This window comes from Ursus maritimus, unplaced genomic scaffold (assembly GCF_017311325.1).
Source record: "Ursus maritimus isolate PB19 unplaced genomic scaffold, ASM1731132v1 scaffold_3, whole genome shotgun sequence".
Taxonomy (NCBI): Eukaryota; Metazoa; Chordata; class Mammalia; order Carnivora; family Ursidae; genus Ursus; species Ursus maritimus.
The window spans coordinates 83208701-83222397 of record NW_024425563.1 but is presented as its reverse complement, the minus strand read 5'-3'; the positions used below and the strand labels follow the sequence as shown (position 1 = coordinate 83222397).

General features: G+C 35.4%; 1 protein-coding gene across 3 annotated transcripts in view; it reads right to left on the bottom strand.

Annotated features, from left to right (window-relative positions):
* The window catches only part of FAM185A (family with sequence similarity 185 member A), a 59387-nt gene that overhangs the window by 26554 nt on the left and 19136 nt on the right, over positions 1 to 13697 (bottom strand). For all 3 annotated transcript variants that reach the window (XR_005838619.1, XR_005838620.1, XM_008686162.2), the window contains exon 5: positions 5846 to 5887. Coding sequence is in view for 1 of the 3 variants with exons in the window: in XM_008686162.2 (XP_008684384.2) it covers positions 5846 to 5887 (42 nt within the window). In the remaining 2 variants the exon portion in view is untranslated. The remainder of the gene's footprint in view (positions 1 to 5845; positions 5888 to 13697) is intronic.

Genomic DNA, 13697 nt, shown 5'->3' with positions numbered 1-13697 from the left:
ATAAGTCACTCAGAGAAAGACAAATACCAGATGATTTCACTCATATGTGGAATTTAAGAAACAAAAAAAATGAAACAAAGGAAAAAGACAAATATAAAAACAGACTCTTAACTATACAGAACAAACTAATGGTTACCAGAGGGGAGGTGGGTGGAGGGATGGGTGAAATAGGTGAAGGGAATTAAGAGTACACTTGCCATGAAAAACACTTAGTAATAATATGGAATTATTGAGTCACTATATTGTACACGTAAAACTAATAAAAGAAATCTTGCCACTTGCAACAACAAGGATGGATCTATGTTGGATCCATACATGGATCTATGTAAAGGAAAAAAAAAAGAGAGACAAATAAAGAAATAGACTCTTCATTATAGAGAACAAACTGATGGTTACCAAAGGGGAGGTTGGTGGATGTATGGGTGAAATAGGTCATGGATATTAAGGAGGGCACCTGTCATGATGAGTACTGGGTGATGTATGAAATTCTTAACCCACTATATTGTATGGCTGAAACTAACATAACACTATATGTTAACTACACTGGAATTAAAATGAAAACTTAATTAAAAAACACTAATTCAAAGGTATATATGCACTCCTGTAGTTACTGAAGCACTATTTACAGTAGCCAAATTATGGAAGAAAAAAAACCTGCAACATTTCAAAATGTGGGGAATATACTGCTTATAACAGACTTGTAATTTAAATGCTAATATTAACAAAGAAAGTCTAAAAATTAAAAAAAGAAAGTCTACAATCAATGACCTAATGTTTTACCTGAAGAAGCTAGAAAAGGAAGAGCAAGGAAACTCAAAGTAAATAAAAGAAAGAACATAATACAGAGCAGAAATCAATCAATATGTTAGAAAACAAACAATAGAGATACTTAGTGAAAAATTGGTTCTTTGAAAATATTAACAAAATTATAAAGTTTAGCTTTATTAATCAAGAAAAAGAAAATACAAGTATCAATATCAGGAATGAAAAGGAAAGAAGTATTACTACACAACCTACAGGCATAAAAAGGAGTACAAGGGAATACTTTGCAAAACATTATGTGAACAAATTTGACAATTTGATAAAATAGACAAATTCCTTGAAAATACCACTTACCAAATGTAAAACCACATAAAACAGAAAATATTAATATGGTAATAAAATATCTATTAACTTACACAGTCACTTGATTCTAGACAAAGATGCTGAAATAATATATTGGAGAATGAAAGATTTTTCAACAAATGGTGATGTAATTACTAGAACATACTTACGGGAAAAAACAAATCTTGATTCCTAAACACAGAAAGTTAGAGATAGATCAAAGGTAAAAGCAAAAATTGTAAAGGTGCTAGAGGAAAACATAGGAGAACAGCTTCATGATTGAAGGCAGACAAAGATTTCTCAGGACACAGAAATCAATAACCATAAAAATAATCAGTAAATTAGACTTCATCAAAATGGAAATCTTCCCATCAAAATACACTATTAAGAAAATGAACATGCAAGCCACAGGCTGAGAGGAAATATGGAAAAACAATATCTGACAAAGGGTTGTTCCCAGAATACATAAACAACTCCACCAATTCAATAATAAAAAGACAAATAATCCAACTAAAAAATAAATGGGCAAAAGATCTGAACAAAACTTCAAAAAGATATATATATACTAATAATCAATAAGCACATGAAAAAGTACTGAACGTCATTCGTCATCAGGGAAATGTAAATTAATACCATAGGAAAACCCCTGTACACACACCAGAATTGGTAAAATTAAAAGACTGACAATAAAAATGTTGGTGAGGATGTGGAACAACTAGAATTCTCATACATTGTAGAAGGAAGTGTAAAATGGAACTTTGGGGAAAAGACTGGTAGGGTATCATGCATACTCAAATCAGCAATTCTATTCCTAGGCATTTACCCAAGAGGAGAAAAATACACACATATAAATGTGTGTATATATACATATAAAATATACTTATATACATATATATAATCCATATATCTCTCCATAAAATGACTTGTCTAAGAAGGTTCACAGAAACTTTGTTTACAACTGCCAAAAACTAGACATAGCCCAGGTATCCATCAACAGAATAAACAAATTAAGTTTTCTAGTTGCCTGCATCAACTTCTGCACCCTCTGGTATATTGTAATATACCAGAACAGCTTGGTTGCTCTTTTAAAATATAAATTATATATTACTCCCCTGCTAGCTCCTGTTGTAGTTGGAAGTAAGTCCCTACCCTGATCTAGCCCTCATTTACCTCATCTCCCATGACTCTCCCCAAGTTCTCTTTCTATACCTCGAAAATGATAAGTTCATTCCAGTTTCAGGGCTTATACTGGCTTTTCCTCTATCTGGGGAGCTCTGCATCAGAATTTTATGAGCTTCTTTCCCATTATTCTGGCTTTAGTTCAAATGTCCCTTCTTCAGACCCTCCCTGATTGCTAAATGCAGTCGCTTTCTTTTCCCCACTCTCTCTTCCATTACCCTCTCTTATTTATTCATTGCACAATCTGAAGTTATCTTTGGTTATTTACATGCTTATTGTCTTTCTTCTCAGGCCAACGGTGAGCATGGAGACTATGCCTTCTTGACCATAATATTCCCTAGTACCTTAAAGAGTTCCTCATATACCGCAGACACTCAATAAACAGATGTTGATGAGTTACTGCTATACTCAAGACTGTCTTCAAACATTACCACAATGTTGAAGCAATAAATAGAGACATAATTTAGATCTTTCTTCCAAAGATCTTGAAAGAAATTGAGATATTGAAAGAAATAAAGGAATTTATGAAATGTACATTTCCTTCATAATTAAGGTTAAAACATAGTGGCTTACTAGTTTTATATTATAGATAATAAACTGGAAGAGGAAAAGGAAGGGTAGTTTTTTGAATAACTACCATGGATTGAGCTGTACTTTATTTAGATTGTTGACCCTTGAACAACATGGGTTTGAACTACTGGGTCCACTCATAAGTGGATTTTTTTGAACACATATACGGTACAGTACTATAAATCTATTTTCTCTTCCTTATGATTTTTTTTCTTTTTTTTTTTTTAAAGACCCTATTTATTTATGTGACAGAGAGACAGCCAGGGAGAGAGGGAACACAGCAGGGGAGTGGGAGAGGAAGAAGCAGGCTCCCAGCGGAGGAGCCCGATGTGGGACTCGATCCCGATCCCGGAACGCCGGGATCACACCCTGAGCTGAAGGCAGACGCTCAACGACTGCGCCACCCAGGCACCCCTCCTTATGATTTTCTTAACATTTCTTTTCTCTTGCTTACTTTGTTATAATAACACAGTATTTAATACATAAGCACACAAAATATGTGTTAATGGACAGTCTGTTTTTGGTTAAGGCTTCTGGTCAACAGTAGGCTATAGTACCACGTTATTTAATATCTTAACAACCTTGTGCTATGTAAGTGGTATCCATTTTATGTGTAAAAATGTAAACTCAGAGACACTAATGTGATCAGAGTCACACAGCTAATAGGTAGAAGGACCAAAATTCACAATCAAATCTACTTCTAAAGTCCATGTTTTCCCACACTATGACAGATCAAAATATGATAACTTAACAAATGTATATATTTTCTCTTACTTTAAGAGATTCTTCCAAAATAAAACCCCAAATTTATCAACCACATTCACAAAATAAGAATTCAACCATTATTTACACCTTCACATACTTGTGGATTTTTAAGAACCTAAAACTACAGACACAATTTATGTTTTGCTAAAGAAAATTATAAAGGTTTATTAACTACTTTTATAATTGTAGTCAATTATATATATATATATTTAAAGATTTATTTATTTATTTGAGAGAGAGCAAGAAAGAGCGAGAGCACGCACATGTGCAAGTGAGGGGAGGGGCAGAGGGAAAGACTCTCCAAGCAGATTCCCTGCCAACCACGGAGCCCAACATAGGGCTCTATCTCAGGACTCCAAGGATCACCACCCGAGCTGAAACCAAGAGTCAGACTTTCAATCGACTGAGCCACCCAGGCACCCCTATATTTCTTAACACTGGACTCAGGTCATTTGAGTGGACAGAGATTTATCTAAGAAAAATAAAACATTTTGTCTGAAAATCCCTCTAATGCTTAATAGCAGGAAAAAGAAAAAGTTCATATAGAAAATTAAAAAGAATTCATAACATTAATCATTTATACAGAGTTTGAAACCATCTTCAAATATGTACATTACTGCTCATTTCATACTTGCTATTACCATTCTTTTCTAGTATGGATAAATAACCATTTATTTCCAATTTTAGAGAGAATGGTTTTTCCATTTATGTTCCCATATTTCTATCCAAGAATAACACTAACATTATTGTATTATATCATATTATAAGTATTCCTCAAATTCGTATCTGCCTAAAGGGCCTTCTAGTTGGTAGTGAAATTCCCTGTGCCCCCCAATTTGCAACATTCTCCTCCTTTTCCTCCCTTGCTTTACTGCTACAAACTCTGCCCATGTCTAGCATTTTCTCTCCCCAGCTAGCTCAGCTTCTCACCAGTGTACCTTTTGTTCACACTAGAAATTTCCCTTACCATCCCTAGATGTGTCGAAATGGCCTGTCAACAGTAAATCTTGATTTCCCACTGGAAACAGGTAAATCCTTCTGTCATGTCTTAGTTAAAATGATTTATAACTATTACTTAAGAAGCCTTTATTTTTAACTTAATCCCTCGCTGAACAAAAGTTTCAATCTCTTGAAAATTTTTAAAAAGATATGTACTTTAAGCCAGAAAATTCAGGAGTGATAGTGAAAAGGACTATTGAAAATGTTCACTATTCTGATCAGTACAACAAAAGGACAAATGTAAAACATCAGAAAGGACAAAGCCAGGAGGCCCTGGGCATTCATACTGTCAATAAGCCACAGCTTCCCCACAAAGGTTTTAGTTTCCCATCCCCACCCCCTACCCTCTAAGGCCTAAAAACAACCACCACTCTTGGGGTTTAGAGTGTGCCTTTGCCTAAAAGGTAAGCAGGTGCTACTTGGGACAGAGAAAAACTCTATCTAAACTATCTGGAAATCTGAAGTTTTTCTCTCACAGGCACAGCATCACATGTAGTGATGAGGTCTAAGGTACCATTAGCCACTATTAGTTCTGGCTTAGGATTAGAACAATAATAAAAATGACTACTTTTTATTGAATTTTTACCATATGTCAGACACTGTGTTAAAGTACTTTATATATATATATGATCTCACTTATAATAATCCTATATGAAAGGTACTTAAGTATTTTTTTTATTTATTTATTTTTTTAAAGATTTTTATTTATTTATTCGACAGAGATAGAGACAGCCAGCGAGAGAGGGAACACAAGCAGGGGGAGTGGGAGAGGAAGAAGCAGGCTCATAGCAGAGGAGCCTGATGTGGGGCTCGATCCCATAACGCTGGGATCACGCCCTGAGCCGAAGGCAGACGCTTAACCGCTGTGCCACCCAGGCGCCCCAAGGTACTTAACTATTATTTCTATTTCTTTCAGACACGGAAACTGAAGCACAGAGAAGTTAGGTAATTGGCCCATGTAGAGAAAGTGGTAAAATCAGAATTCTAACTTTATTCTTATTGATACCAAATCTATAATTATACAGTATTTTTAGGATGATAAGTCAATGAATTTTCAGAAATAATTTTATGTATTCATACATTGGGTCCGCCTATATTTGACTTGCATATCAGGATCCTATCAGGTTCATCAGCTAAACTTCAGATTTTATTTACCCTAATAAAATATCACAAATATAGCTATTCTTTAAAGGATGCAAAACTTACCAACCAGCAGCTTAGTACATACCTACTGTGATATTACCCATCTTGCTTTGTAATGTTATATTACCTGTAAAAGAAAAAAAAAAAAAGACAATTTTTTATATTAGGGATAATCTAGAAAGAAACTGTTATATAGTATTCTAAAACATGGTTGGACATCCATAATATTATGTAATAACATTGTTATTGTTGTTGGCAAATTTTCTCAGTACTACCAATCTAGTAAGAGATTTAGCTGCAACTCTGAAATAACTAGCTTTAGTCATCTATACAAACTCTCTTCCTCTATTCCACCTTAAGCTTCTCTAGCATAACTACAAAACAAACCACCATACTTTCTGGGAAACATGAAAGAAAAATAATGATACTTCTATAACCCATAAATGAAAAAGTTACTTAAATGTACTATGTATTTTCAACATAAACATCACTGTAGTTATCAGATCACTCAAAACCAAGTTTTGAACCAACTAACACTAAAATAACCTATAGAAAAGAGTTATTACTGTTATTTTTCAGGTCGCTCTGCCATGTCTATTAAAGTAGTTTCTGTGCCAAGAGTTACAGAGTTTGGGGCAGGAAAAATGAACACATTGAAGTATGACTAGCAAAGAAAAAGGCTTCAGAGTTTCCTGTCTTTTGATGAAAATATACTTTCCAGGACAAGTATAGGATATTGCAACCATTCTTCCCAGCCCCCTTTCCTCCAATACCAAAATTAGTAGGATTTTTCTTCAAATGTGTGTTTGTTTGTAGAATTGCTCCCAGACCCATACTACCTATGTTTACTGCACTGAAAATGTAAGCAACATTGCCCCTTCTATCACCATTCCAAAACTACATTAAAAAGTAAAGGAATAGCTTTTATCTCAGAAATAATCTAGGGCAAATGGACTCATTTACTTAATTTCTTGCATCCTATAAATACTGACATGTATCAGTACCTGGGAAAAAGCAAACATAACCCTTGGTTCATTTGTCCAACAGTCAGATGTACTTTGATTGTAAAAATCTCTCTAAAAGTCTTATATTCCATCATACTTCATGTAAGGATATAAACAAGGGGTACATTTGTATAGGAATAAAACTTGGTTTGTATGGAGAAATTAAGTTCCCAAGATTATTTTCAAGTCTCAGTAAGTTACAAAGTTGTAAAGATTCTTTTAAATGTGTTATGTAAATATTATTTCATTGGTTTTAGACACTCTCTTCCAATTTTCAAATCCAGTAAATGCAGATTGACCATCACATGCAATTAGTGGCCAAAGATCACACAGCTTCTAAGATGACTCTTTTTTTTTTTTTTTAAAGATTTTATTTATTTATTTGACAGAGATAGAGACAGCCAGCGAGAGAGGGAACACAAGCAGGGGAAGTGGGAGAGGAAGCAGGCTCATAGCGGAGGAGCCTGATGTGGGGCTTGATCCCAGAACGCCGGGATCAAGCCCTGAGCCGAAGGCAGACGCTTAACGACTGAGGCACCCAGGTGCCCCTAAGATGACTTTCAATGATCCTTGCACCTTCTGGTATTCATGCCCTTGTGTAATCTCCTCCCCTCATATATAGGCTATACCTAATAATTTGCTTGTAACACAAAGAATAAGGCAAAAGTGATGGGATGTTCCAAGATTAGGTTACAAAAATATTCTGGTTTCTGTCTTGCTAGCTGTCTTCTGCTCTGAGGAAAGCCAGCTGGCCATGTTGTCAACTGCCCTATGAAAGAAGCCCACTAAGAAGGAACTAAAAAAGGCCTCCGGCCAACAGGATCTGACCTGAATTCTGCCAACAGACACATGAATAAGCTAGGAAGCAGACTGTCCTTTGGTGGAACCTTCAAATGGACCCCGCAGCCTTAGCTGACACTTTCATAACAACCTCATAAGAGGTCTTGAGGCAGAGGATCCAGTGAATTCACACTAAGATTCCTGACCCATTCAAACTATGAAACAATAAATGTTTGTTGCTTTCAGCTGCTAAGTTTTGAGGTAATTTGTTACACAGTAAGAGGTAACTAGTATAGATGTTGACAGGTGGAAATGGGGTACTGCCATAATAAACACCTAAAAATGTATGAGTAGCTTTGGAACTTGGCAGTGGATAGAGGTTGGAAAGGTTTTGAGGAACATGTTAGAGAAAGCCTAAATTGCCTTGAACAGACTGTTAGTAGAAAGCTGGACTTTGAGTATTCTTCCCACAAGGGCTCAAGGGAAAGTGAGGAAAATGTTTTTAGAAATTAGAGAAAGGAGGATTCTTGTTAAGTAGTTGTAGAAACTTAACAACAACATTATCTCCAGTAATGTGGAAACTAGGAAATGTACCTTAACGAACAGAGTGATTTAACTAAGATATCCAAGCAAGGTGAAAGTGTTGTAAGTGCTATTTTTTTTTTTTTTTTTTGGCCACTTACTGTAAAATGCAAGAGAAGAGAGATAAACTTAAGCTAAAGAAAGGACTGTTAATCAGACAAACAAACAAAACCAGGACACACACAGTTTTGAAAATTCTCAGCCTCTCAAGATGGCAAAAGATGTTAAAGTTAGGAATAGTTGCCGAACAAAGCTTGAATCCAGGGCACTGGCAGAACAGGGCCTAAAAATGGAGCTGAGGAGTGACTGCAAAACCTCTTCTTAAGATCCCAGAAAGATCGGGCGCCTGGGTGGCTCAGTCGTTGAGCGTCTGCCTTTGGCTCAGGGCGTGATCCCGGCGTTATGGGATCGAGCCCCACATCAGGCTCTTCTGCTATGAGCCTGTTTCTTCCTCTCCCACTCCCCCTGTCTGTGTTCCCTCTCTCGCTGGCTGTCTCTATCTCTGTCAAATAAATAAATAAAATCTTTAAAAAAGAAAAAAAAGATCCCAGAAAGATCAAGAGTGGTACTTCACAGTACTAATCAATTATACAAAAAGTCCTTTAAAAAGATTAAAGGTGCATTTCATAGATCCTCTCAAACAACAGACACTCTAGAAAGCTTGAGTATATTTTACCTCAATATCTCTGCAGAAGTCCACATTTTAAAGAGATTCTTAGATGTGGCTTTTATCTTATGGAATAAACCCCACATGATTCAGAGAAGGCTGACAAAAATTTTTGAAAGAGTAACAACAGCAAACACACTGCTAAATTGAACTAAAAGGAACAGTGATAGTACAAAGTTAAGAGACCACTGGACCTCCAAAATTCTACTGCCAGGAAGCAGACTCAGAAAACTACTCAGATGCAAACACATGATATATTTCACGAAAAAAGAAGGATGACTCAAAGGGAGGAACAAAAGCTCAGAGGGCAAAGTCTGAAATCCTAAAGAATTATTCCCAGGCCTTTTGATATAATCAAGGAAAGTCCAATGTTGGCCCACCCCAAATCACTATGGACCAGTGACCCCTTTGTGCCTCTCATTTTCCCACTTTTGAATAGGAAAGACTATAGCAATTATCCTATACCTGTCCCATCGGTGTATGTTGGGTATGTAGGTAGTGTGTGTTGGGGGGCAGTGGGGGGGTAGAGAACTTGTCTCTTTAGGTCACAGGTCTTCAGATTTAGAGAAACTGTTCTTGAGGAGTTGTTGAGTTCTTGAGGAGTTAAGCAACTATACTTGAGGAACCTCATGCACCTTGATCTGATTCTGATGAAGATTCTGGACTCTGATGTGGTGCATAATGGCATGAGACTTTTAGGAAACTTGGAAGGAAGGCAGTGCATTCTGCATGTGGGAGGGACATGAATCATTTGGGGGAGGGGCCAGAAGACAGCCTGGCCATCCAAAGCCTTATAGCGTATCTGGGGAGATACACACAAGAAAAGTTAAAAATTAGTATTTATAAATTATAAGTGAAAGTCATAAGTGAACAATATGTATTAGGTGCCATAGCCATTCGGAAGACACTACAATGACCTGATATGGATGAGGAGAATAGTCATTGTGGAGATATTAGCATAGTTGAGATTTGAAACATGAATAAAATTTGAATATGTTGAGGGGGAAGGATTTTCTGGGAAAAAGAACTACATAAGCAAAGGTAAAAAGGCAGAACTACACATGCTATGTTTAAATCATGCAAACCAGTTAAGCTGAAGCAATTAGGCAAGTCTATGAGGATGGAGATCATGTCTTTCTTATTTAGCATTATATCCTGAAAGCGTAGTACAGTACCCAGTACGTAGTCAACATTATTTTTTAAATGATTTTTTTATTGATTTGAAGGATTTTTAAATGTTCGAATTTAATTTGGAAAAACAAGTGAAGAGCAACCTGTAGAAGAACCATGGGGTGCTAGTCTATTGACTTTACCCTGTATTGAAAGAGTCAGTGAAGAATTTTACAAAGGATAACAATAAGAAAACCATGCTTTAGGGAGATTAATCCAGTGTGAGACAGTGAGGATTCCACCCAGAACGCTCTTTATTGCTTCTACTTCCTGAAGGCTTCAAAAATAAGATGAAGTAGGCCACTGAGTATTGTGATTTTTAACTATTAATAAAGAACTATGACAGTTTTATAGTCGGTCATTTAGCTAATGAGTCCAGTCACCCACTTAGCAAGGCAAAAGAGCTTTATTATCTTCTAGTAGTCTCAATGAATTCTATAAAAATTTGCTACTTTTTAACGAAAACATGGTCTTTTTCAAAAGCCAATCATTAGTGCTCATCATGAAAGTTAAAGTGATCTCAAAGAAAGTTATGGTTCTCACAGTCACAGACAGAAGGTTTAGATCTATTAAAGAATGAGGACTAGTTCATATTATAGTGGCACCTAGAGTCTCAGACTACATCTCTCTTGAATGTTAAGAATTCTATACAATAAAAGCATAGTGGAACAAGAAAAACTACGAAAATAAGGAATATTTATAAATATAAAGAATATTTCAAAATATTTTTGTCAATGCTAAAGAACTTTTAAAGCAATAAACAAAAAATATATTTCAACTCATATCAAAATATTTAGAAAACTCTACCCAAAACAGAAATACTCCAAAGTCGTTAGAATATACAAAATGGACCTCTTACTTCAAATACTTTGTGGAATAATGCAGAATATTTAAAAGGACTCAACTCAACCAAATGGGCATTACTAGCACAGTTTTCTACATTTTGGTTCTACCTATTTCATCTCCAATCACTAAAAACAATAAGCAAATCAACTATTTGAGAGGAGCAGATCTTTGTAAAAGCCTTCTCTGCAATAAAGCAGATACCATATGGTCTGTAATAACTATGTGTGCTTACTCTACTCTCAAGTTATGCAACTTCTCCACAAACCCCAGTGTTTCAGAAAATATACTGCTTTTCTTTAGCTGGTAATTCTTCATTCTTGTATGGTCAGAAGAAAAAATAAGCTAGCAATTACTGATGAACATTAGTTTATTTTTCTTCACTAAGAGAAACGTGATTATGGTGTTAAAAGCACATATACTCTAACAATCCAAACAGAGCAATAAAATACCCTTAAAGGTTAAATTCTTTTTGTATTTGGGTGGTGGCAGTGAGCAGGAAGGCAGGCACTTGCTATTTGTAAGCCACAGTGCTAAATGCTAATATAGAGATGAATAAAACATGATCCTTGTTCTTGAGGAGTTTATAATTAGGCAAAAATGTGTGGGTCAATGGAAGGCCCGAGATGAGGAGAAGATGCTTTAGCTGAGTACTGAAAAATTTCTAAAAGTCAACGAGGTAAAGAAAGGTGGGAAAAACATTTTAAGAAAACGATCAACAGAATGATCAGTATAGTGAAAGGCTCTGATCAAGGACTCGAAAGTATAAAACACTTAAAAATATATATGGGAAAGTAAGAGATTATGTAATTCTCGAAGGCAAAGCATAGGGTCCAAAGAGGGAAATGGAAAGTTAGGCAAGTTATTCGGGCAATTGGAAAGCTTTAAATAAAAGAATGCCATGTTCAATGTGCATTTCTCATACACTACCATAGACTACAGTAAAGAGGATAGATTTGAAGAAAGCAAGATGGGAAGCAAAGTTATTGCTAGAGTTGAAGCAAGAGATGACAAGAATCTGAAATAGAATAGTAGAAATTAGAAGGAAAAAGATGGGACAGATTGAAGGAATATTTAGGTGATAAAACCTACATAAACTTGGTGATTAATTAGATGAGTAGGAGGTGAGAGAGAGCGGAATCTAGGATTACTTCAAGATATCTAGCTTGGGGAGTTTGGTACATGGTAATATCAGAACTGCAAATGTAAATAAAGGAGGAGGAACACATTAGGGATGAGGTTTGGGGGAAAGGGGGAAAGTAAGAGAAAAGAAGTTAGAAATGTTGGGTTTGAGATGCCTGTAAAGATCCAATTAGCTACATCTATCAAGCAGATGGATGTATAAGTCAGAAGTCAGGTTACTTATTAATTGTTTGAATTATGTTATAAATAAAAACCAACCCCAGCAAACCATTTCAAGGAAGCTTCTGTTTCTCTCTAAAGAGTCAAGAGACTACATATATTTATATTTTAAAAACATATTTAGTAGAATACATGTAAGTATATGTATATCTTACATATACATGTACAGAATTCTTTTAAAATAATATTCAAATAGCAGAATATAATAAAATGTAATTCATATAGAAATCTAATTTTTTGATAATTTAGAAGAAAATCCAGAGAGTAAACTGTCACAAAATTTTATACCTGAACACAAACTATCCAACTACCTATTCCCCTACTAGATTTCCAGTGCCAGAACAGTAGAGAATATTTGTTGGATCAATGAATAAACTAGTTTCTTTTATATTAGAAAGCACACATACTTAATAGATACAATTCAACCAACCTTATTAATAGTAAATATTACTAGTCAATTATTCATTTTCTTACCTAGAAAATATAGTTAACCATGCTTAAAAATTCCATTTGGAAAACATTTAGGATAGATTTTTTCTTTTCTACACATAGGAGTCAATTTGGAAGGTCAGAAAAGACATATTACTGCTTTCATTATCCCTTTTACTGGGCATCCTCTAAGTACTTAGCGTTATGTTGGGTATTGGTTTGCCATCAGGGTATATGAACAAATAGGAAATATAAACAAGATATAAACTTCATGCTCTCTCTTCCTTTCATGGAAGCCTTAGAAACCACTGAAGATAACAGCACTTTTATGGAATGAACTGAATGCCTAAATATCTCCACGGAGCTAAGCTGAACCTGAACACTGTACAGAACATCCACATTTTTTGCCAGATGTCATAAGGCATAACAAATGTTACTGAAACTGGAGTTTACAATATAGAACATAGCTGAAGCAGTCCATCTGTGCTGTAGCACTGTCTGCCTGGAGAAAACATCTCTGGAGCATGCCAGGAAGCTCTCAAAGCAATGATGGTATTTGGGTTCACCATGGCCATTACACAGATTTGTTTGAACACTGTTTAAAAACATCTCCTGGTAATTGAGAGCAAACAATTAGACATTTCTAAATTTTGTTTTCTTCTTTTGTAAACAACTAATTGTCCATTAAGTAAAAAGGGCTGGCCCACTTAGGCCTTCAATACATGTTTGCTTTCAACTTATTTCAAACCATCCACCCACCGACTGACACCAAAACCCCCAAACTCATATACTTGGTAAATCTATCAAAAAAGACAGGTATTGCCATCACATTTGTGGTTTAAAAAAAAAAAAAAAAGGCTTTTTACAACATCTGTACGTTGGGTTAAAAAAAATCTACTTGAAAAAAAATCAGCTTAAGCCTTGCTTAAGGAAAAGGAAGCCAAACTAAATAAATCCTAGACATGCAGGTTTTAGAATGCATATATATCCCAAATCTGTTTTCTGTAAGTCAGATGTTTAGAGGTAATGACACATTTCCCCATAAAACAAGTTTTAAGATTCCCAAACCAGCTTGTTTAAATGTAGCCCAAATATAATTT